General features: G+C 31.5%; 3 protein-coding genes, 1 long non-coding RNA gene and 1 other non-coding gene across 7 annotated transcripts; 1 reads left to right on the top strand and 4 right to left on the bottom strand.

The window, feature by feature from the left end:
- Window positions 1-540: 540 nt before the first annotated feature.
- LOC103833526 lies at window positions 541-2003 on the bottom strand. Its single transcript, XM_009109615.3, has 7 exons — window positions 1767-2003; window positions 1433-1471; window positions 1281-1334; window positions 1143-1196; window positions 1007-1060; window positions 852-923; window positions 541-765 (listed from the first exon to the last, which is right to left on the bottom strand). The coding sequence occupies exons 1-7, from the start codon at window positions 1836-1838 to the stop codon at window positions 667-669; spliced, it is 444 nt and encodes a 147-aa protein (XP_009107863.1). The 5' UTR covers window positions 1839-2003; the 3' UTR covers window positions 541-666.
- Window positions 2004-5627: 3624 nt separating this feature from the next.
- On the top strand, window positions 5628-8981 carry LOC103833525 (vesicle-associated membrane protein 724). 3 transcript variants are annotated; one of them, XM_033276915.1, is made up of 4 exons: window positions 5628-7396; window positions 7469-7589; window positions 7786-7848; window positions 7952-8981. In XM_033276915.1, the coding sequence occupies exons 1-4, from the start codon at window positions 7200-7202 to the stop codon at window positions 8099-8101; spliced, it is 531 nt and encodes a 176-aa protein (XP_033132806.1). In that variant the 5' UTR covers window positions 5628-7199; the 3' UTR covers window positions 8102-8981. The 3 variants fall into 3 exon arrangements, with proteins under 3 accessions (XP_033132806.1, XP_033132805.1, XP_033132807.1); XM_033276916.1 differs by having other exon boundaries at window positions 7168-7339; XM_033276914.1 differs by having other exon boundaries at window positions 7154-7589.
- On the bottom strand, window positions 8220-8292 carry TRNAK-CUU. Its single transcript has one exon. It is a non-coding gene; the product is annotated as a tRNA-Lys (tRNA).
- LOC103833523 (60S ribosome subunit biogenesis protein NIP7 homolog) lies at window positions 8648-9602 on the bottom strand. Its single transcript, XM_009109613.3, has one exon. It carries the CDS (start codon window positions 9416-9418, stop codon window positions 8855-8857), a length of 564 nt encoding a protein of 187 aa, XP_009107861.2. The 5' UTR covers window positions 9419-9602; the 3' UTR covers window positions 8648-8854.
- A 7257-nt stretch (window positions 9603-16859) lies between these two features.
- Window positions 16860-25351, bottom strand: LOC117127443. Its single transcript, XR_004450453.1, has 2 exons — window positions 22211-25351; window positions 16860-21737 (listed from the first exon to the last, which is right to left on the bottom strand). It is a non-coding gene; the product is annotated as an uncharacterized LOC117127443 (long non-coding RNA).
- Window positions 25352-25457: the final 106 nt, after the last annotated feature.

Below are 25457 nucleotides of genomic sequence, written 5' to 3'. Positions count from 1 at the left end.
CCCTAGTTAGACCGGATGTAGCAATTGCAGCTTGTACAAATATACCAAAACAAATTAGGGTTCAAATTGTATCAAGTACAGTACATAGAACAAATGCGTAAAGAAATCACATTTTATGTAGAATCCTACTTTTGATGATGAGATGGTCTCAACTCTCAACAGAACAAACTCACGATTTTTTAATACAGGTCAACTCTCAACTACATCTTCATATTAAGTCCGATTGCAATCTGAACCCGAAAGTATATCAGGTTGTAATGGTACTTAGTACGTTTACAAACTCCGAACCCTATAAAGCTCGAATCAGTTGCCAACCAAACTTTTATATTATCCAATGAGACTGATTTTCATAAGCCCGAAAAATCAAAACTCAATTGGAACCGAACCGAACCCGACTCGATCCCCTTAATTCTTTTGATGGTTATGCAATTTCCCTTTTTATCTATCACCGATATAGACTATCAATTATCATATTAGAAAAAAAAAGACTTGGTTATGAGCTAAGTACTCAAGTTGGCTCTCCGTATCTTGCAACTGATGTGTTGTGGTGCATCATTAGGATTAACTAAACCGCAAGTACTATATGTTTAAGAAGTAACGGTAACAATCTCAACGTAGTTGTAGTAGTAGTAGTGGTAAGATGACAAGAAGAAACATTATCATCATCTAATGCTCTGCTTCTTTCGCATTCTCATCAGTCAATCGAGCTTCCACTGTCTCTTCTGTCACCATTTGCTCTTTTGAATCTTTGGAGTCATCTTGTAACTGCAAGGAGAGAAACATATCCGTGGAGGTGGTGGTGTACATTTAGATACTATTAAGGAAGACGAAGAGAGTATCAGGAGACTCACGCCTGGGGTTTTAAGGCTGGCAGAAACATCATCTTGCTGCCGATTCAAGGTGGTTTTCAGATCTTTGAATTCCTGGTTTTCAATGTAAACGAAATGAATCAAATATGAAACAATTAAGATATCATCAACGTGCCTGGTGCTTTTTATATGCATACCTCACGGAGCTGCTCAACTTCAAGATTCAGAGTCTTCTTTAACCCAGAGAGCTCCTGAAAAGCACCGAGTAAGAGTTAATTATAATGAATTATTCAAAATGTATTGTGAGTGAGAGGAGTAGAAAATGGAAGTTACCTCACGGTAGACTTGAACTTGGGTGTCCAGCTTGCCTCTCCAGCTTTGCAAGTCCTAAAGACAGAGAGATGTAACATTATTTTGTTTAGAGGAAAAAAAAACAAAACTAGAAATGTCTGAAGAAGATGAGAAACCAACCTGTTTAAGATTGAGGATCCTATTAAGCAACTCGGCTCTTGATTCGTTGAGTTCCTACAAGAAACGAAATCTAGACTTTCAGAAAACCGCTGAAGATCTCTTCGAGTAGCAGTTACTAATAGGCAGGAAGCAATACAAGTAGTACATTATACCGTGAGTTTGGAATCAACAGGACTGGCGTTTTCTTTCTTCTGCAGCAGAGGAAACAAACAAAAGATCTTAACATCAGATTTCAGTTAACCGCTTGAAAACAATCAATGCTGCTCTAAGATTGTTGTAAAATTATAACTGTTGCAACTAAATCTGACTCCAAATCTAAAGAGACAAGATCACCAACCAAATGAACAAATAGAGCTTTGCAAGTGGAAAATGTAAATATTTGTATACAAAATTAAATCCCAGTCCCTAGATAAATGATTTATATCCAATAATCACCAGAACACAGAAACATAGACAATGAACCCATGAATCGAAAAGTTAGATTACAGGAGGACTAGGAGAAGACACGGAGACAAGAGCAGGGGAAAATGTTGGGTCGGCGGTGGTTTGCTCCGCCATTATCTCGATGTAAAAATTGTGGTACTTGAGGAAAAGATGAAGAAGACGTACTATAAACTATGGGAGCTTTGGTAAAGTGACAAACAAACAACATCAGATTATTTAGTGATGTCGTCGTCTCAAATTTCAAAAATCAAAATTCAAATAATACAGGAAAAATTTGGCCTCATGTACATAAAAACAATTAACTCTATGCACAGAAGTAACGGGATACGATGTATTATATAATGTGATGTAAAATGCCAAAAACACTCTTGCATGCGTGTGGAAAGTAAAAACGTGTCATTTCTTGTCGTTACCATAAAAACTGAAAAATCAGTATACGTGACGAACAACAACTTGGAAAAATCGATTGTGAGTCGGAGTTAGAGAAGAGAAAAATCTAAAATCTACACAACGGGTTCTCATCATATCACCAAAAGTGAGACCGTATGACTATACTATTTTACGAACTTTAATAGTATAGTTATTAGCTAAAATAGCTCACTTTGCAAATATAGATCGGGATATAAACTAATCAGTGTGTATCCTTGTGATGGATTGTGTTAATTCTTTACCGACAACATATGAAAATTGTTAGCCATCTTAATAGAACATAACGAGTGAATCAGCCATGTACTATACCACCTGACATGATAGTATAATGTGATTTATATACATATGCACTTCCATTTTTTCTTGGATGGTATGAAAACTCACTATGCGTCACTTGCAGTTGTAGCGAAGACATACAGTTGCAGCCTTCTCGACTTTCATCCCTGACCAACTCCCGTGATGATATGTTGGATGGAACCCCTTTATGCTTTCTCTACTCATATGCTACTTATAAGTTTTCGGTTTTACTAAGCTTTGCTACTAATATCTTCATATTTACTGTGGCGAGTATCTCAATTTGTGTAGTATATAGGAAGTTATGTATGGTTAAGTACAACGCTAACGACTTGTTTATCAATTGTCATTCATTTATAATAGTGTTTGTATTCATCTTTCTATTATGAGTCTAACTTATGCTTTTCAGCAGCCAAACTAGACTTCTACATAAATGTTTTTGTCTCTTTTTCTAATGCTTATTCGAACACCATACATAATTTCAGGTTTCCTATGTATTATATACCAGTTGTGTCATTTCTATACTATTACATTTGATAGTATAGAATAACTTTCAACTGCTTACGTAACAACTAGATTATATGTGGGTCTGCTATACTAAATTCCACAATTGTGATCCCCTTACGGTTCGAAGTAGTTTCTTGTGTTTCTTCTATCGGCAAATAATACATTCGACCACCCTATATGACACAATAACGGCGTCAGTTACGTACCCTAGTGAATTAAGTACGTAGGATGTTTTGTTTACGTTAGTAGATACTATAATACATACATTTATAGTATATTATTGGCTAACCTTTTGTCCTGTCTTAGGTTATTTTATATCCCAAATTGTGCAACATCATATCTAACTCGCTCATTTTTTCTTGTTTTTTTCTTGTTTTTCTTCTTCATTCACCTCAATCATATTATTGTCACCATCACTATTAATGATTGTTTTGTCGACGCCGCCATCTTCTCTTCGACCATTGTCACCACTTATCTTCTCTTCCACTTCCAGTGTAGGTTCTTTTCCTCCTTCGACCACATATTCTTCTCTTTTACTTTACGTAGCAACAACAACATCTCTTCATCCACCGCTCTTATTTATACCTTCACTTTTACTGTTATCAGTTACAAAATGATCTAAGACGATAAACTAAATTGTTTTCTTTTTTTGGTTTCATACTATTATGATTGGTAGCATAAAAAATTTGGTAGATGCTCTGATGTGTTTTTGCTTCGACTAACCTGTACATTGTATAGTCTAGAATATTATTGCTGGTGTGGTGTTTTTTAAGGTTTTTAACATGTTTCTCTTTTCACCATGTGTATTTGTATTAGTGCTTCGACTATATTATATGGTTTATAGTATAGTATATTTCAGCCATGTTTGTCACATAATGTAACGCGCATATACTGACGCGCACGAGAGTGGAAGGAGAAAAATATCAAGGTTTTGCTCTAATTGTCACATCAACTATTCAATGGTTATATTTTTAATTTTTTGAGCTCTTATGAATATTGGGCAAAATCACTCAATAATATAATCATTTTATGTATATGACTTGTTTTTCCAATACGTGATCTAAATCTTATAATTTGAGAAAATATTAAAATGTTTTGTTTGTATTGTTGTATAGTTTGTATGTATTTCTATAAGATTTTTTTTTGTTTTCTACAAAATTTCATTTTTCATAATGTGTAAAAGAGTTATTCTTGGATTCACCAACCAATAGCATTCTGCTATTTATATTTAGTATCTTTTTTTTGTCATATTTAGTATCTTTTTAAAAAGAAAATTATATATTGTCAAGATATATTATGTTTTTAAAATATAAAAATAAATAAAAAATAGTAATAGTTGTAAAAAAAATACTTTTAGTGTCATCACCAAAATACTAAACCTTGAATACTAAATTTCAAATCCTTGGGTAAACCCTAAATCTTTAGATAAATCTTAAATTCTAAATCAAAAATATTAAACAGTAAATCATAAAAACACTAAACCATTAATCATAACCCCTAAATCCTTGGATAAAAATAAATAAAAAATAATAGTAGTTGCTAAAGAAAAAATGAATGTTTTAAATATCTTTAACGTTTTGACTTTTGAGCAAAACACTAAACCCTAAATAATAAACTGTCTGTTTTTGACTTTCTCAACTTCTGCCAATACATACTGCAAAGCTAAATAATTAATACAAATTCTCAGTTCTAAAGGAGAAACCCTTCCCGAGAAAAGACAAAGCTAACCTCTAGGGCATGAGAAGAAACTGGACTGAGTAAAATCCGCAACATGTTTAATTGCAGATTTTCAGAGAAATCCTTTTTGGCCAGCTTGTTTTGCAGTAGATTCCCATGCTAAACAGCCCCAGAGGAATATGTGATGAGAATCAACACCGACCCAGTAATTAAATAATTAACGTGTATTCATTGTATTGAATCTTATGATTTTTCTTCCCAAAATCAATTGTTTCACATCAACTTTTACATTAAAACTAAGATCGGCCCGCCCTACGGGCGGGATATATTTTAATTGTAATCTAGATTATTATTTTTTGTATAATTTTGTGGTTTATGTTTTAAGATTTCACTAGATTTTGACCCGCGCTCTAGATTTTGACCCGCGCTTTCGAAGCACGGGTTTTATGGGTTAAATACGAAATTGGATACGAGATAGTATTTTGAGTATATTGTATATTATTATGTTATAAAGTCATATTATATCAAATACATAAATTTGTTTAAAATTATACTCCCTCCGTTCGTCTATATATGACGTTTTAACTTCTTTTTTTGTGTCAAATTACTTGACGCTTTCCTAAAATCTATGCATAATATAATGACAAAAACTTTATTTACCCTTATATATTCTGGTAAGTTTGACCGAATAATGTTGATAAGAGCACAAACACAATAACGACAAAGGACAAAATAGACTTTAACATTTGTTGCTTTAATTTGTGTGAGAATTCCATAACGTCATGTATAAACAAACGGAGAGAGTATAACTTATGAATAAGTTTATTCAAGATTTTTTATATACACTCTTTTGTAACTCTTTATTAAGTATGAAAATTTTACCCAAATTTGATAAACGAACCAAACCAATACAAAATACAGGTTGAGGTTCGGGATTGGGAAGGTGAAGCTCAACAGGTGGATGAAGCCGGATGAGCTTTATTCGGTGTGAGGCTGAGAAGGTCGGTTCCTCAGGAGGCTGCAAGAGACGTAGAAGGTGAGCATGTTTTTTGCTCGAGCTTCAAGAAGTTTTGAAGCGACTCCGAGGATTCTCGGAGTGGCCAAGCACTAAAGTATTTGGCACTGCCTGGCAAGTACATGAGATGGCAACATGATAGCTGCATATAGAGCTGATTAATCATGAAGGTGGAGATTGTTACGTTGGTGATGAAGAATCAGCTATATTGGAAGCTTAAACCAAGTCGAGGTTGATAATTGAGTTATATGGCGTTTGGATTAACGACCTGTTAATTATAACTCAATGGCTTACAGTTATTACAACCGGTTATCAGTTGTAACAATCTTTGCCTAATATCAAAGCAAGGCTCGTGTGTTGTACACTAAGGAGGTTAATGTTTTGCCTTGCCAGGCCCCAGGGACGTAGCCACATCGGTGAACTCTGGGTCATCAAATAAACTATGTATTTAGGTTTGGTCAAGACGACCAGACTTGTTCAAGTTCGGCTAACTTACACAAGTCACACACATATGAACTGTGAGACTAGTTGACAAAGCCCATTAGGTCAAGTGCTGATATATCAAGAAGGAGAGGTTACGACAGATGACCTAACACAAGACAAACACAAGGAAAACACAGAGGAGAGGCGCAGAAGAGTGGGAGCTTGAGAGAGCTCGAGACCAGAGTTTGGGTCAGACGAGAGAGAGAGCTAGAGAGAACTAGGTTCTCGGTAGGTTAGCTAGGCTCTTTCATATATACTTGTATTTCTAGGTGATTTGTAACAGAGATCAAGAGAGGTTGACAGGAACTGTAACCTCTGGATATTGTACTCTCGTGTTTGATATAATGGAAGGTTGAGATACCTATTTCTCTCTCCGGTGAGTATAGCTCCTTCTTTACATCAAGGAAAGGAGGTGAACACTGGGTTAACAAAAGTGTCTTGTGTTCCTTCTTTTCTTGCTTGATTCATGTTCTGCGGACTTGATTAGTGACTAGGTTTGCGATAAGAACTACTGTAAGCTTCTAGGGAAACAAACAAATCCTGAACAAGTGTAATAAGAACTTTTGGATTCTCCAACAAGTTTCTTGGGATTTCCTCTACACCTTCAACTTTCTAGTTGAAGATGGCTTCGGTAAGGATTTATCTTTTCAGGATCTCTTAGGACATGTGGTAGATTAGATTTGCCTTATTAGGCAATTCAACAGTGTTTTGAACTAAAGCTTGAGCGGACTCTGTTTTCCTTGAAGATTCAGCTGGTGACGATGACAATACACACACTGTGTTTTGCTATTAACTTAAAGAGTATTAGATCATTGAAGATGGACCAGAGGTGAATGAGGTTCCATTATATATAAAGTTTCCCATCTTTGGAATGTTTGAGGTAGGATTTGACTGAATACTTCTATCCCCGATTTGGAATATATTTTAAAATTTCCTACTTTCTAGCACTATAGTCTATAGCATATGATTCAAGTAGAGACTTACTTGTTGTAACTAACTCCGGTCGTGTAGAGAGTGCAAGATCATTGTAGATGTTTGTGTCACTCTTTTGAAAGGAAGTAATTAGGAGTATGGAGAGGAAACCCTCCTTGAAAATGATGTATTTCTTTTGTTTTACGTTTTCAGCATATTGTGTTGTGGCAAAAGATGCTCTTAGCAAGCAAACATGGATCGCATTTCTGGAGCGTGTGAAAGCTGATTTCAAGAAAAGGTATGGAGGTGGGAAAGCAAGTGCAGCTATCGCCAAAAGTCTCAACAAGGAGTTCATGTACTTACCTACTACTTCCTTACAACTTTTGGGGACTCTAACGAATGAGAGACTTTTCTTTGAAAATTGCAGGCCGGTGATGAAAGAACACATGAAGTATATTGTTGACCATGCAGAGGAGATTGAAAAACTAATAAAAGTCAAGGCTCAAGTTTCAGAAGTCAAAAGCATAATGTTGGAGAATATTGACAAGGTTTTATTATAGTTTCTATTTGCATTATCTCTTTTATGTCTTTCTGCACACTTTAGACAACCACCAATCATTCTCCTTTGCTTTTGACCTTTTCAGTATGATGGGTCTGCCCAAAAAAAGGGCAATAACTATATTTCACAATGTCCCTTAAAGCAAAGACAAATCACTATGCATAACACAGCATACATGTTCTCAGGCAATTGACAGAGGGGAAAATCTAACGGTTCTTAGTGACAAGACCGAGAATCTACGCTCTCAGGTAAAAGGCATACTTGACCCTGGAAACTAAATTTCTAGACTTGTTTATTACTAATACTCTCTGGAACAGCCACTTTAATCTAAGTTTGTTTGAACTATTTCAGGCGCAGGAGTACAAGAAACAAGGGACACAAGTGAGGAGGAAACTGTGGTACCAGAACATGAAGATAAAACTGGTGGTTCTTGGGATCTTGCTACTACATGTTCTCATAATCTGGCTTTCGATTTGTCACGGCTTCGACTGCACAGATTAAAGACACAACAAATCAGTCGGAGTGTAACGTTAGAGAGCCTTTGGCTGAATGGGCAACAGAGAACAAAAGTCTTCTGTAGAGGGATAAGAAAAAACAGAAGGATAAAAAGACAAAACTGCGCCCACCGTGGGGCTCGAACCCACGACCACAAGGTTAAGAGCCTTGCGCTCTACCAACTGAGCTAGACGGGCTTGGTGACAGTGATGTGTTAAAATCCAATATATAAAGCAAAACAGTTTCATACTGCAGAATTTCGACTACACTTCAGCCAAAGAATAACGAAAAGCTATGGTTCTAAAATACAGTACGATTTTTGTTATTGAATTTTGTATTCAGAAGATTAAGTGAAAACATAACGATTTCTAACAGCTTCCTTAGGCAGTATTTGAGTTTAGCAGATGTGGTAATTTTCAGTGACTACAATATGCTTATTGAAAAGTCAAAAACATCTAGCAACAGTGTCCATGGAACTGTTATGCAATCTTCTGGTTCATCATCGTGGTATAAAAAGCAAGTTAATTGAAAAAAGTTTGATGCTTCTGAACATTTTGAATAATGTGTTGGCTATAAAATCTAAAGCAAAAGAAGCACTTGCCAGCTTACATGATACTCACCAAACAGACATAACATCTGAAACAGATAAATAAAAATCGAGACTTTCCATAGATCCAACACCAGGTTACATATCATAAACCTCAAACAAAACTTAAAACAACAGTCAAAGCCAAGATTCCCTAAAGACAAAGCCTTTTTTCAAAGCTCGTCTTCATCTCTCAAATACTCTCCAATATCAGCCTGATGAAGCACAACGATACCATTCGGATCCAACTTCCGACAATCCTGCGTACTCTTCGCCGCAATCCCAAACCCCAACGGAACATCCGACATGGAGAACACGACAACTCCATCTCCAGGCACAATACTATCAGTAATCCTCCCAAGCCCTCCTTTCAACACATGGTTCCCGTAAAGAAAGGACATCTCCGACGTGGGTTTCAGCCACACCTTGTGCTTCGCGTTCGCCGCCAAGAGGTTGAGCGACATTATCGTCAGGTGGAAGCTCCCGGCGTGGGTGTACTTCCCGATGCAGGTTCCGAGGGAGACCAGGCTTTTGCGGGAGATGTTGGTGGCTCGCTTCACGAGAGACTCGCTGACGTAGTAGACTCTGCTCTTCTGGAGGCGGAAGCAGTAGCGGCCGGGCTCTGGTTCGGGTCCTTCGTGAGATGGGTTCTCGACGATGTTCTTGAGGTTGTTGCCCACGAATTTGAAGATCTTCTCGAAGACGACGGTCGTCTCGTTTTCGTCCAAAGGTCGCATCTTTTGGTTTAGGACAAGGGAAGAAGCTCTCTCTGTTTTTTTTTTTTTGTTTTCTGAGATTGAGTTTTGGTTTTAGGGTTTTAGCGATGATGAGGTTTTTCTAATTTCCAATTTGGTCCATTAAAAATAGGTATTACTATTCCAACCCCTGAATTATAACATGATCTACCTAACACCCAAATAAAGGAATCAATTACTTCAGTACTCCTCACAAAAATTGTTAAAAGATCTACCAACCAGATAAAATCTAGTTATTTACAAATTTACCAGAAGGACTATTCAGACTCAAACCATACACATCCGTTAAATTTGGATCAAGACATAAAAATTTAGAAATCAACTAAGTATTTCAAGTTTTACTCATTTTTTCTATTTTTTCACTAAAACAAATCAGTCATATTTTTTCATCTTTTTATCACATGAGAAAAGATAATCTTCAAATAAAAAACAAATCAAAATTTTCTCCAGAAAAAATAACGAAATAACAAACCATGAATTATCCATCGAAAGAGAAGAAAAAACAAACCCAGAATTGCATAACTTAGTATAACTTGATATAACTATAAAACTTTGTACAACTTAGTAAAACTTTAAATAATTATATAACTTAGTAATACTTTGTGAATTTTAGGATGATGACTTAATTTGATAGTTACGTTTTTTTTATGAAGTATTGCTTTCAAAGGACAAAAATGAAACTATCTTAGCTCTGATAATAGAGACATGGAACAAAGTGAGAAGGAGGGTGGTTTAGGTAGTGGAGAGATGAAAAAAAATGTGGATAAGAGTGTGGAAGAGAAGGATAATAAAAGTAATATGGAAAAAAATATCGTGGAGATGAGCAAAGCGAGAAAGAAGCAATGAAGAACAAATCAACCATTGGTAACCAATACAAGTGACAAAGAAAAAAACCAATCATTGTCAACCAATACAAGTTTTTATAATAAAAATTTGTTATTTATATTTATGTAACTCGGTATAACTTTGCGAAAGTTCTCCATTTTTGTTTGTCACTTTGTAGATCTTGAGATTACTTTGTTTTGTGTTTGTTTAATTCTGTAAAAATTTATCAAAGTTTCATATTTTTGTTTGTCAAATTTATTATTACTTTATTTTAGTGTTTGTGTAAATTTGGTTAAGCTTGGAAAAAACTTTGCATTCCATTAAGGTGATACAAATTTTGATTAGTTATACATCCAAATTCTTATAACTACTAGAAATAAGAGAACATAGAACTATCATTATTTTCCTTGTACTATAGAACTTCTTCTTTTAACACACTAAATTTGTTGTTTGTGTTTATGTTACTTGGTTTGTTATTTATGTTCGTAGAACTTGGTGTAACTTAGGATAACTTTGGTTAAGTATCTCATTTTTGTTTGTCAAACTCCGTAAAATTTAGTATTACTTTTTTTCTTTTCATGTTTGTGTAATTAGGTAAAAATTTGCCAAAGTTCTCCATTTTCGTACATCAAACTTTGTATAACTTAGTATTTTTTTCCTTTTGTACAATTCAGTAAACTTTTTCAGAATTTTTGTTTTTCATTTGTCAAATTTTGAAAATTTTAAAAAACTCGTAACTAAACTAATTTGATAGAAGTTATGATTAACTGTATAACCAAAATCTCAGAAATACCATGACAGTACGAATAAGACAACATACAACTATCAATATATTTTTTCATTATTGGGTCACTAATCCGCATTGAGAAACCACATGGAGACATCAATAGTATTGGAAATAAGGATTTGGATCAAATTTGGAGAACTTCTCGATAATATCCTCGCCGCTGCATCAACACTAAATAGGTAGCTTCAGAGTTTTGACTCTTGATTGACCACTATTTTCTAGAAAAAACCTGAAAATTGGAGATTAGGTGAAGAAAGATGAAAAATGAGAAATGGGAAGAGAGAAAATGGATTGAGAGGATTGAGAAGATAGTAGAAATGAGAAATCCTAAAAATCAAAGCAATTATAGTTACCAACTTCGATTTTGAGGTTAGGAAAAAAATAAAAATTTGGGAGGGAAAATTCTGAAATTTGGGCGGGAAAATTTTTTACAGCATTTTTGGGGTCCAAGTTTGTAGTTTTACAAAAAGCTTCAAAGTTTTACTTTTCCATTTTTTACATTTTTTTTAGTTTTACTATACTCAAAAGATTTATATTATAGTTATACCATTTATATTAAGTCTTTACAATCATTTCCCATCAAATCATATTGTAATAAAATTAATTTCGTGGCGTATACAAGTTTTGTAATGTCACAAGGTCAGTATTAAGAAAAAAAGCATAAAAGAACATTGTATTTTCTCTATTATAAATAGTACACAACTATGTGACGAAAATTTTGATTATAATTATTTTGAATTTAAATCAGAAAATACTAACAAATAATAAGCATAATGCTTGTAAACAACCAAATAAGTTTAGAATTTTGTATCTTCAATATTTTGTATTTTATCAGTTTTACTAAGTTTTATTTAGTTTTTTCATCATCTTGAAGAAACATCTTGAATAATATATGCAACTAATCGTGGTGTGCATTTCCTTATGGTTCCTGAATTTAAACTTTTTCAAAAACAAGTATGCATTTTATGTATACTTTAAACGAAATAAATCAGAATTCTTAATATTCGGAGCTTAGAGTTCAAAATTATAAATTCAAAACAGTTATGGTATGATGCTTAATCAACTAAATCTTTCACATGTCTCCACATTATCCAAATCAATACCTACATTGTCTCTATATCTATAACAACATCTTCCACTGGTTCAGTCACCTTAAGATGTCGTTATGCTTTTTTAATGGCCTCATAGGTTTTACTACCAATGAAATATAACTCAAATTTTACCTCTTTGTACATAGATTTATCGTCATCTTTCTGCATATCCTGTCCACTAGCATACAAACTACTTTTGTCTGGAATCCATTCATGACCATCTCTGGCTTTATAATAGTATTTTTAATAATCAAAGTGTATGTTTGTGAAAGAACTCGTCGTCTCACGTAAAAATCAAAATGATTAACATCAAGTTATATGAACTTGCACGTTTTAACCATAAAATTTTATCAAGTTATATAGTTTTACAAATATAGTTATATCAAGTTATACAGTTTAGTTAGTACCATTTTATCTAGTTACACAGTTTCACATAGTTGTACAGTATAGTTTTACCAAGTTGTACGGTTATAGTTATACATAATTATACATAGTTATACCATTTTGTTCATACCAAGTTTTACTACGTTTTTTAGTTTTTAAAATCAAAATAATAATCTGATACGATTTTTTATAATTATACTAGTGTTTTTGATTATCCAAATAGATCTAGACCCATTGTTTTCAATTAGATAATTATGAACACGAATTTGAAATTAAAGTTTCTAATTCTTCATGAATGAATTAATGGAGAAGATGAATGTCAAATTGAATGGAAACAAAATATGGGTTTGAGATCTACAGTGGAGAGAGAAAGGAAGAAGATAGAGTAGGAGAGAGAATGATTTTCATTGGTTTTGCCGAAAAGAGTAATTTAGACATTGACCACGTTTTTGAAGAGTATGAGATAAATGAAGAGTATGCCAAAATTCGTAAGAGTATGCCATAATACTTTTTGCCTCATTAAAAGCATCTGAGATTATAACCCCAAATAAAGCAGTAACGGAGAAATTCATCCTCGCGAACAAAGAGAAGCCCATGTTGGAATATCAACCTTTCGTTGCTATAGAGATCGAGAACTTAGTTTCTCTCGAGAAATAGCACTTACTTGTAGCAAAACTACTCGACCCGGTAGGCCGATAAGTAATTTTGTTATATTTCTGCCAATATAACATGTTTTCCATTTTAATCTGCTCAGTTACTAATATATATTTTTATTGTACTTACAGATGAATGGTGGAAACTATTTGGTTGTGATATTCCTGATTTGCAAAAGCTTGCAATCCGAATCCTTAGTCAAACAGCTTCGTCATCTGGATGTGAGAGAAATTGGAGTGTCTTTGAACGCATTCATACCAAAAAAAAAGAAACAAGCTAGAGCATCAAAGACTCAATGATCTTGTATATGTTCACTACAACTTGCGTTTACAAAACAGGTTCGTTAGTTGTGAAATTTATAACAAATATTTGTGTGTTATATTATTCATTACGTAGGTATGAGACAAAAAGATCATTACTTAGGTTTGCTAATATGCTATTGTTCTTTATGTAGGTATGGGACAAAAAGATCACCAGTTGATTATGAGTCAATTGATAAAACTGAGTTTTGGATTATGGAAAAAGAAGGAGAAGGAGAACTTGATTTTTCTGAATTAGAAGATAAACTTCTTGAAGAATATCCTAAAGATAGCGAAGAAACTCAATCATGGTATGATTTTGAATTTTATTTCAAAATAGTTTTTTTTTAACTAATGTGCATATAATTTTTTTAAAGGTGACGAAGATTTAGAGTGACAAAGATCTGGAGAGTAAACTTTAAATGTTTTTTTTCCTATTGATTTTAGATTTGAACTATTAAATTGTTTATTACTTTTATTACATTTCAGTTTGTTATTTTTGAAAGTTTTCTAAATATTATAGTCATTGGAATATTTTATTTGATATGATCTATCTTTGTAAAAATATACATAATATTTACAAAACATCATTACATTCAGTTGCATCTAATTGAACCCGATCGAACCCTGTCGAACCACAATGACCCATGACCCAAAATATTTCCGGTTCGATCGCCGGTCCGGTTTTAAAAACACTGCTTGTCATCCATATTCCGATACCTAAGTTAATAACAAACTAGGTTCTGATCCCTATATAAAAGCCCGGGATTTTTTTGAGAAAGTTTAATTTACATAATCAAAATGTTTTAACATTTTTATTTTAGTATATTTGAAAAAGATACAGGTATACTGGGTGTGATTGGCTACTGATGTAGATGCTCTCTACAACCACAATTATACATACAGCAGTAAACTACACCAATCTTGATTTGTAATTTTTTTTTCAATTCACAGCCCTTTTTAAAAGTCCACAACACTTCTTTAAACTCATGTCTTTATAATTGTTGGGAAATTTCCACAAATAGCACATTCATAGTACCACTTTTCATGTTTACACTAACCATTTTTACCCTCACTTTTATTGAAGGATAAAAGATAATTATACCCTTAGGGTTAACTAATCTAGACTTAGGGTTTAGAGTTGAGGGGTGGGGTAGGGTTTTTGGAATGTGAAATTTAGGATTCTAATAAATATATAAATAAATACTTAAAAAATATATAATTTTTTTTTAAAATAGTTTCAAACATAATTTTCGTTTTTCAAAAAGAAATTTGAATTAAAACAAAAAAAAATTTCAAAAAAAAATTTCAAAAAAAAATTTCAAAAAAAGTTCAAATTTGAAAAAGTATAATTCGAAAACATAAAAAAAAAATTTACTTTTATTTTTATTTATTTTTATTTATTTTATTTAAATAATGGTTTATTATATATATAAATAACAAGGGCATAAAAGTCTTTTGCCACTTAATGAAGAATGTATTTTTGAAAATGTCTCCTTAAGACAAGTGTTTTATAGATGGAGCATGGAAGGAACATGACCCTTATACAGGGCAGGGATGGGTCTATAGAAAAGATGGATCAACTGATACTATGATGGGTGCAATGTCTATTCGCATGAGTCTATCACCTTTACATGCTGAATGTGAAGCTTTGATATGGGCGATGGAGTGCATGAAGACCCTACAAATCTCATAGGTGGTGTTTGCAACAGATTGTTCTCAGTTGGTGAAGATGGTGTCTACACCGACACAATGGCCGGCGTTCACTACACATATGGAGGAGTTTCTGCGATGTAAGGAATTCTTTCTTAACTTTTCTATCCAGCATATACCGAGGGCGCAAAATACTCTGGCGGACAAGCTGGCACGAGGTGCTAGAACTTCGCCATCTGCTATGGTCTATGTTGATTCTGTTCCTCCGAGGTGGCTCTCGGACCAGGAACCTTCTTAGTTTCTTAGCTTTTTGTTGTCAAAAAATAAAATGTCTCCTTAATGGTGGTAAAAATGAAAAGTGGTACCATAAAATTGATAACATGTAATTTTCCCATAATTGTTCTGGAGAGACAAATACCTACATCCTAAATTTAAAAGCTTTTAAAATTTAAAAATCTAGAGCCAAATCAAAAAATATGACATCAATATTTTTACAGCCAAAATATGAAATCACATCTCTTACCAATCAAACCCACTATTTTGTATTTATATTAAGTATGAAAATTATATAAGTTATTACTTAATTTTATTTTTAATTAAATTCAACATTTTCATCATGAATTTTGAATAAAATTTATGTAATTTGTTTGGTTGACTGTGTGATATATACTTTGATAAATTTAAAATTTAAAATATATTTTATGTCAATGTATTAACTCTAACATTTTATTTATGTACATTATTTAATTTAACATAAAATATTATTTAAGTTTACAAGAGTTTAATTTATATTTAATGAAAATATATATAAATAGTCAATTAAATTAACTGATTTCATATTCAATGAAATTATTTTGTTGTATCTAACTATGAAAAATACTTACACTTATTTTCATTTTTTATATAAATCATTTGAGTGTATTGGTTAATTAATTGATTTATCAAATAATATAGAAACTAGATTAAGACATGCACCTTGCGCGGAATAAACATTATATATATAAATGATTTTATGTATTATATAGTTTTACATATTATGAAATAATAAATATATATTGAATAATTAAAAATCAGTAACTATTACATATATAGTTCAATTGGTGCGATTACGTAAATCAATTTTATTAATCTATAAAATATTTTTTATTTAATAGGATATATAATTAAATTTAAATGATATTAACATACATAATATATTTTTAATATTAATGTCTAGTAAATGAATCTTTCTACTCATTTAGTTTTTTTGATCATTTGTATCTTTTATTGTAAAAATTTTAAATTACTAATAACAAAATTTTCATCATGGAATTAACAGTTTTAGTATTTTTTAATTTTTTTTAAATTTAAGTTATCAATGTTTATTCAAAGCTTTTATCAAAAGAAAAAGTCTTTACAAGTAAATTTTGAGATTAGAATATCTAAGTATTTTTTATATGATATATAATTTAATTTAAAACTATATATATATATATTTTAATCTTAATAATTAATTAAACTAGACTTTTACTTATATGATTTTTATATTATTTTTATTTTGTCATAACAAAAAATTTTAAATGTGAGAGTTTTAAATGTGAGACTTTTAACAGTTTTAATAATTTAAAGTCGTTTAAAAAAATTAAATATAACATATACAGAAAAATCTATTTTTTATTATATGGTTAATGTGGTTGTTTAATTTTTTATAATATTTTTAAACTAAACAAATATGGTATAAGATACAATAATTTTTATCAAATCTTTATTATTCAAAATCATTAATTCTCATATATATTTTAGCCATATTAGGCAATTATGTAACTTTTATTTTAAAAAATAATAAAAACACTAATAATGAATTTATGGTTGGTTCAATAAAAAAACTATTATATAATTAGATAAACCAACATATATCGCTAATGATTTTAAGAATCATCATAATCATAACACATGGCTACAAAAAGAAGATGCAATGTTTCTCAATTAATATATATGAGATACTAGTAAAAACTAAAAAGTTCTTTATATTATAAAGATGGGACATCAATTCTATTAAAATAGACGTCATGACTTCTTTCATGTGTGATTTTCTTTTAATATGGACCATCCTTTAGAAATTTAATTATAACATCTTTTGATATCTTTTTATTTTAAATATAAAAATATATATTTTTAAAAATCTAACAAATCTATTTCAAAAGAATTGCCACTAATACCACTTTCCTAATACCACTTTTCAACTTTACACTTTTCAACTTTACCATTAAAATTTTAATAGACAAAGTACCATTATACCCCTGAATAATTAAACCTAAATTACTCTCGTTCTCCCTCAATTCCAAATCTGAGAGTTTCCAGATTGATTTCGAATTCGACGGTGATCAAATCCGACGATCCTGACGAGTTCTCCGGACGGCGCTGACGAATTCTCCGACGAAACTGAAAAACTCTACAAGCTCAGGCGAACAAGACGATCTCTCACTTTCTCCTCGATTGAGAAATAATGACGGTGGCGACGAGCATTGATTCGCTTATGGAGAAGCTCAAACAGGAGGAGATTTACCTTCCACCAAGTAATTGAGAGTCCTTACATTCTTAGAGCTGCCAATTTCCTCTTCCAACTCGTGCTTCTCCTCCGTCTTCTTCATTTGCCTCTGTAAGTTCACCATTTACGCTTTTCATGTTTGTATGCGTGGAAACATGAGCTTTGCATTTCACTTGAGTGGCTAGGATCGGAAACCTAATAGGAAATGATTTGGGGGAAAAGAAGTATCAATTTTATTGATTTGAGTTTAGTACTCGATGTACTGTATTGAGTTACGACGAAATCATTATCTTAGGGTAGATTACGATGTCATGTTCTCAGATTTCTATTCTTAGTAATCAATTACAGAACAATGGAATATCTTTAGTGCTTAGATGAAATGAAAGAAGTATATTGAGACTACTTCTACTTTTGGCCACATTCTCTCACAATTTTGTTGCTTTTTAATAGGAATTAAGTTTGGTTAGGTTGGCGTTGAATGCCCTGCAAGGTGTTCTTCTCTTATTAGCATACAGAAGCTCTCTTATGGATTATGCTCTGAGCCAGCTGATAGGACAACCCACAAAAGTCTGAGCTTGTGGCATCGGTTATCAAGCACTGACGCCTTGGGACAGATTCTTTGAAACATAGGCTGTTTTGGTTCTTTGGTCTTTCTTCTCCATAACTTCGTAGACCCATTTCATGAACTTCAAGTTGGAAGTTGAGGGACATGGGGGAGCTGTAAAGTAGGTGAAAATGAAGAAGCCAATAACAAGAGCCACTATACTCTTGTTAATCAGGCTTTTGCTATTGCTGTGAGAAAGGTCCTAGAAGGCTATATATCTGGTCTGGATACATTATGTGCATCTGCAGAACTGAGACGTTCATCTAACATTGTGGTTTTGTAAACCCTTTATAAATTTTTATAAACCATTATAAATTCAGAAACCTCAAGTATCTCTCAATACTCAATCATCTCAATACTCAATTATACTTTTTTATAAGGCCTTATAAAAGAAACTGTAAAAGAATGATGTTCCTTAATAAGCAAAGAAATAGTGAAAAGTTGGTTAATTTGGTGATTTATAAACTCTTATAAATAGATTTATAAACCTTGTAAATTAATTTATGAACACTTATAAATAAATGTAAAAACTCTTATAAATAGCTTATAAGTTCTTGTAAATAGTTTTATAAACCCTTTTAAATAGTTTTATAAATATTTATATATGTTTTAAAAACTTTATAGATGGTTGATACAAGGTTTTATAAGCTCTTATAAAATTTATAAGTGATTTTATAAAGGTAACCCCCTTGAGGTATTTATTACAATTTTTATATTTATAAGGTTTTATAAAAGAAACCGTAAAACAATATATATATATATATATATATTTAGCCTTATATTTTTATGTTTTCATAGGGAAACACAATTTTTAAGAAGATTGGAGTTGCAGAAAGAGAGAGAAGACACGTGTTTTTGTATGTAATATATATGTTCTTGACACATATAAGAGAAACAAGACACATGTCTTTCTGTAATATATATGTGTAACACGTGTTCTTATAAGTGATTGTAAGCTGTAAATCATTTGTACTTTACATTTACTCTAGTTTCTTTTTTCAGAAAATTAGTAATGAGCATCTTCATGTATTTATATCACCGATTTTATTTTTTAAACTTATAATAGCTTTATGAATATTTTACTTCTAAATGTAAAGATTTATAAAATCTTATAAAAGATTTATAAACTCTTGAAAAGATTTATAAACTCTTGAAAAAGATTTATAAAATCTTATAAATATTTATATATGTTTTAAAAACTTTATAGATGGTTGATACAAGGTTTTATAAGCTCTTATAAAATTTATAAGTGATTTTATAAAGGTAATCCGCTTGAGGTATTTATTACAATTTTTATATTTATAAGGCCTTATAAAAGAAACCGTAAAACAATATATATATATTTAGCCTTATGTTTTTATGTTTTCAGAAGGAAACACAATTTTCAAGAAGATTGGAGTTGCAGAAAGAGAGATAAGACACGTGTTTTTATATGTAATATATATGTTTTTAACACATATAAGAGAAACAAGACACATGTCTTTCTGTAATATATATATATATATATATATGTATAACACGTGTTCTTATAAGTGATTGTAAGCTGTAAATCATTTGTACTTTACATTTACTCTAGTTTCGTTTTTCAGAAAATTAGTAACGAGCATCTTCATGTATTTATATCATCGATTTTACTTTTTAAACTTATAATAGCTTTATGAATATTTTACTTCTAAATGTAAAGATTTATAAAATCTTATAAATGATTTTTAAGACTTTATAAATGAAATTACCTTTCTAAATATTTATAAATGATTTTATAAAACCTTATAAATATTTGGTATATTCTTATAAGTGATTTTATAAAGGTTTATAAATCATTTATAGGAATATATATATAAACTATTGATAAAGGTTTATAAATGATTTCTGAATTTTCATAAATGATTTATAAATATTTATAAATTATTTATTATCTTTATAAAGCCTTATAAGGATTTTATTATGATGATATAATTTGATATAGTTTCTCTGCTTCTTCTTTATAAAACAATTATATCATTTCTCAGATTTTCTTAGCAAACAGAGGTACATCATTAACATCATCCACAATCAACTAAAGGATATATATATAGACTCGGTAAGATTCAATCATGATTCATGAGCAAATCTACACTCAAGAACAATTCAACATCCATAAATATTCTATAATTCACCACAAAACAGTTAAGTCAGAGAGAAAGAGAAGCATAAGATTCTCACTGCAGGAGGCAGGCCAAGCAGGACGATGGACGTAAAGCAAGCAAATCTTCTTGCTGGAGAAGTTTCTTGCTGTCCATAACACCGTCGTTTTGCTCCTCTCCACGTCTTCCGCCGTAACCATGAAGATCGTCTGATCCACATCTAAAGCCGCCTCCGGAGACTTCTCCAACACTCCCCATTCTTCTTGGAGACACTCGCTCTTATTCTTAGCTAAGAACTATACAGCAAACTCAATATCCCCACAAACCTCTGCTACATCATCTCGCTGTTTTCCACCACATGAGGAATATATATAAACTATTGATAAAGGTTTATAAATGATTTCTAAATCTTCATAAATCATTCATAAACATTTATTAATTATTTATAATCCTTATAAACGGATTTTATAAACTCTTATAAATGAATTATACTTTAATAATATATTTAAAAAACCTTATAGACTGATTTTATAAAGTCTTATTAATTGTTTTATAAACTATTATAAATAATCTTTTATTTACTATAAATAATTTACAAACATTTATATTAGAATTATAGACACTTATAATAGCTTTATGAATATTTTACTTCTAAATGTTTGTAAAGATTTATAAACTCTTGAAAAAGATTTATTAACTCTTATAAATTGTGTTATGAAGATTATTAAACTCTTATAATATTTTTACAAACCTTATATACAGATTCATAAACTTTTATAAATATATTTTTAAAACCTTAAAAATGATTTATAAGTTCTTATAAATAGTTTTATAAACCCTTATAAGAGCTTTCTAACATGCAAGATAATATAGATTAGCTAGAGCCCAAGCTGCAGCAAGACTACCTTCCTTTCCCTTGTATCAGAACTTTGCAATTGATCAACCTTCTCGGTGGGAAGATAAGGGACATTTTCATCCATCCTAGGACCAACAGAGCCTCTCCCACGTTTGTTCCTGTCATTTACAAAGAGACTCAGAAGATGAAGGAAGCTAAAGGTAACAGAAGCTATAGCAAATAGACATATATACCGTGATTGGAGAAAAGACTCAATTCTCATCATCTCCTAAACCTTCATCATCATCATCCAAGTACAATCTTTTGTCCAATGATGATTGATGAGTGATCTTTCTCTCCTCGTTAATGGAGCTACATTTCTTATCCAAACTCCTTTTCGAGAAACTACTACTCCACTTCATTTGGCTACTGCTGCTGCTGCTTTCCTCTCTTGATTTTATTTTGAGCCTTTCGTTTTCTTGCTCCTGAGTCTTCCACATCTCATTGGATTCTACCGCTCTGTTTGTTGTATTATGGTCAAGAAACAAGCAAGAGATTAGAGTAAATAATTAACATATTGAGCTACATTGAGTACTAGACAGACACGTAAGTCACAACTGTTAAGAAACGCAGAACCAAAAACAAAACTTTCAGATTCTGCCAACTTTCTTATTGTGAATCGACCATTCACCAACAATTAAAGCAAATGTGTGCTGGCAGGATTGTGGCTCTCATATAAGCTTGAACACAGCTTCTCAGGAACTGAACATATCAATTACATTACAAAATAACTCAGATTTACAAAAGGTTATAAAGGGTCTTAAGTTGTCAAAACTCAATGTTTTCACAATCAAAATTGTTTATCTTAGATCGACATGTACAGATTAGAAGTCTAAAGCAATCTTGTTTGATTTTTCGACTATAATAACCACAAAATCGAAATTTCGCAAAATTAATCGACACAAACAAAAAAGGAGAAATTAGATGCATACCAGTTGGGAATCTTGTACAGAAGTAGGAGTCGACAGAGTGAACCGCAGAGTGAACCGCAGAGAACCGGTGGAATGAGAGAGAGATGGTGGATCTCCGGTGAATCGGAGGCAGAGAGGAAGAAAAAAGATCGCGAGAGAGAGAGAGAGAAAGAAAAGAGGATCGCGAGAGAGAGATAAGGTTAGGGCTAGTATGGTCTTTTGGTCATTAATGAAAAGTGTATTTGTGAAAATGTCTTCATACTAGTGGTATACTTGAAATGTGGTACCAAAGAAAGTGTAGAAGTAAAATTCTCCCTTTTAACAAGATCTTAATTTTCAAAAATTATATGTAAATATTTTCACTAATTTTATAATTAGTTTTGAAATATTATTATATAATCATAATCATTCATATTAAAAGAAAATTATTGTATTGAGCTAAATATGATAAAATTATATTAAATTAATAAATGGCTTTTTTCAAATATGACCTAAAATTTCAAGTCAAACACAAAAATAACCCATGCTTTTTTTTAAACTTTCTTTTTCTTATTCACCTTAGAAATTCGAGTTATTCACGAAAATGTCACTTTTTCTTTCTTTTTTTCTTCTTTTTTATTTTACATCCCCATCTTCACCAAATATTTACAATATTGTCATTGTCATCAATACACTAACCACCATCTAAAAACTAATTTGAAGCTCTTAATGCACCAAAGTTTCGATTTTAACTCTTCATATCTTATTAATTATGCACACAAATCACATATCTTTCACTCTCTCTTCAAATTCATCCAAAAAACCTTAGATTTTGATTCCAAGCTTTGTAAGTTTCGTAGAGACCTTGAAGCTCATGATTCATGGTCATTAACGACTTGGTAGCTTTTATAGTGAAGTTATGGGTGTTTGGAGAAACAAAGCAAGTAATCTCACATGCTCAAAGTATGAAATCATTTCTTTTCTCAGATCTGTTCGCAAAGACTTTCAGAAGACTTCGCTAGATGTGTTCTCCATCAAGAAGACTTCCCTAAAAGTCTTCTAACTTTCCTTTATTAAAAGAATAAACCGAAAATCCCAAAGAAGACTTCTTGAGAATTCTTCTCAGATAAATATGTTAGTTTTGCAATTGACCAAAGTTTGTCAGAAATTGGACTTTTTATAAAAGACTTCTCGGGAAAAACTTCTATAGAAGTCCTCTAACAGTTTTCCCGAAGCATTCTCACTGTCGAAAGAAGTCTGCGTGGGTTACTTTTGCAATTGAAAAATATTAGTGAAACATTTAATATTAATGAGAAGACTTCTTGAGAAGTCTTCTCAAATTTTATTTCGGGTTTTGGTCAAACCTTTGGTTACAAGAGAAGACTTCTCTAGAAGTCTTCTCTCGAAAAGTCAAATATAGTCAATTGCAAAAGTATTTCATGTAGATTTCTTGTGACATTGAGAAGGCTTTCAGAAGACTTATATAGAAGTCTTCTGTAAAAAGTTAAGTTTCTGACAAACTTCAGTCAATTGCAAAACTAACATGTTTATCCGAGAAGACTTCTCGAGAAGTCTTCTCTGGCATTTTCGAGAATTTTTCAAATTCAGAATTAAGCTAATATTTACAAAGGAAGACTTCTCAAGGTATCTTCTGCAGAGTAGACTTCTTAAGAAGTTTTTATTCAAAAATTTGCAATTGCAAAAATGACCTAAATAGAAGACTTATACGTCAATGTTTGATAAACTTTCATTTTCTCTACAATTAAAATGACTTTTTAATATTTTCTTATTAATTCATGTGTATTAGTCAATATTGGAGGTCCTCGATAAAAATCATAAATTATTTGGTGATAATTATGAGATTTCAAATATTTATGTTTACTAACTTCAAAGTATGTTTTTAACTTTCAAAAGTGTTAATTAAATTCAAAAAGATCAAGTTATGTGGTTTAATCCATGCGGCCGCCCGGGTCAATGTCTAGTAATTGGGCCTGGGATTTATTATCCGAGATCCGGATTCGATCTGAGATCCGCTCTGGATCCGCTCCGAAAATAGGATATTCAGGGTGCCCAGATCCGAATCAGGATACTAAAATCTTGGATCCGTCCAAACCGAATCTGAATCTGGATATCTTAATTTTAAGTCTGGATATCCGGATCTGGATCCGTATTTTTAAAACACAATATTTTTTTTAGTTTTATTAATATTATATTTGATATATTATATTATACATGATAATCTTATAATATATATTTTAGTTTTTACAATATTATAGACATATATAATATATTTATAAATATTTAATTTATGTATTATATTAAAAGATTAGTATTTTAAAAAAATTATTATTTTTAATTGTTTTTCTGGATTTGGATATCCGCGGGTAATAGAATATCTGGACGGATATCTGAAATCCGGATATCCGGAAGCCACGAATCCGGATCCGGATATTAAATTCACGGATCCAGGTATCCTGAATATCCGTATATCTGGATCCGTCCCAGGCCTACTAGTAATCACTTACATACATAAAGTTTTTGTATTTTCATCTGAGAATTTTAATGTCAAGCCGTAACTTAATTCTAGGTAAAAGCTAAAATATATATTAAATAATCCTTTAATTATTTAATTATTATTGCCTAAATTTTGGCAACACCAAATCTTTAAATTTGTGATTTACGAACATTTTTTTTGACGTCAAAAAAGCTATTCTATTTTTTAAACTTGAGATGGTCTGGGTAACCAGACTGGAATTGAACAACTAATAAAATGTAACTTCCTATGGAAGAATCTAGTAGTCTTATCTAAAAAGTCTAAAATTTGTTTCCGCGCTCGTTGAACATGAATGATGTTGAAGTCCAGGAAATATATTTGTAGCGTCTCTATCCTTTCCAATTATGTCGTAAAGCTTGACCAAGCATGAAGTTTTTTTATCATTGCAATCAGTTCCTTACAATCTATTCCAAAGCTCTGGAACGTTGAATGTTGAAGCATATTATCCAAAGTATGAACTTTTTGTTAGTTTGTCATATTATGTATTTTATATTTTATTTGTTACTATATTTTTAATTATCAATACTATTAAAAGGGAAGGAGTCTTAAAAAATCTACCTATAAAAGTTGTTTCGACCCTTTCATTTAACTCATTATTTTTTGGTCTTACTTTAAACTTAGACTAACAATATATTACCATATATTTCTCTAACAATAATTTATTCAATTTCTTTATTTATTCAAATATCACTCCTAAATCTTAATCATTAATATTATTATATTTACCATTTTTAC

Source organism: Brassica rapa, chromosome A08, assembly GCF_000309985.2.
Source record: "Brassica rapa cultivar Chiifu-401-42 chromosome A08, CAAS_Brap_v3.01, whole genome shotgun sequence".
Classification (NCBI taxonomy): domain Eukaryota; kingdom Viridiplantae; phylum Streptophyta; class Magnoliopsida; order Brassicales; family Brassicaceae; genus Brassica; species Brassica rapa.
This window is presented reverse-complemented; position numbering and strand designations above follow the sequence as displayed.

What these genes read in the sequence shown, in the direction of transcription:
- LOC103833526 (XM_009109615.3), bottom strand. Translation starts at nt 1,838, where the DNA reads ATGGCGGAGCAAACCACCGCCGACCCAACATTTTCCCCTGCTCTTGTC. An exon ending in GGATCCTCAATCTTAAACAG is followed by an intron (nt 1,197 to 1,280) that starts GTTGGTTTCTCA and finishes CTCTGTCTTTAG; the next exon opens with GACTTGCAAAGCTGGAGAGG. An exon ending in AAGTTGAGCAGCTCCGTGAG is followed by an intron (nt 924 to 1,006) that starts GTATGCATATAA and finishes ATTGAAAACCAG; the next exon opens with GAATTCAAAGATCTGAAAAC.
- LOC103833525 (XM_033276914.1), top strand. Translation starts at nt 7,200, where the DNA reads ATGGAGAGGAAACCCTCCTTGAAAATGATGTATTTCTTTTGTTTTACG. An exon ending in TGTTGGAGAATATTGACAAG is followed by an intron (nt 7,590 to 7,785) that starts GTTTTATTATAG and finishes ACATGTTCTCAG; the next exon opens with GCAATTGACAGAGGGGAAAA. An exon ending in CCGAGAATCTACGCTCTCAG is followed by an intron (nt 7,849 to 7,951) that starts GTAAAAGGCATA and finishes GAACTATTTCAG; the next exon opens with GCGCAGGAGTACAAGAAACA.
- LOC103833523 (XM_009109613.3), bottom strand. Translation starts at nt 9,418, where the DNA reads ATGCGACCTTTGGACGAAAACGAGACGACCGTCGTCTTCGAGAAGATC.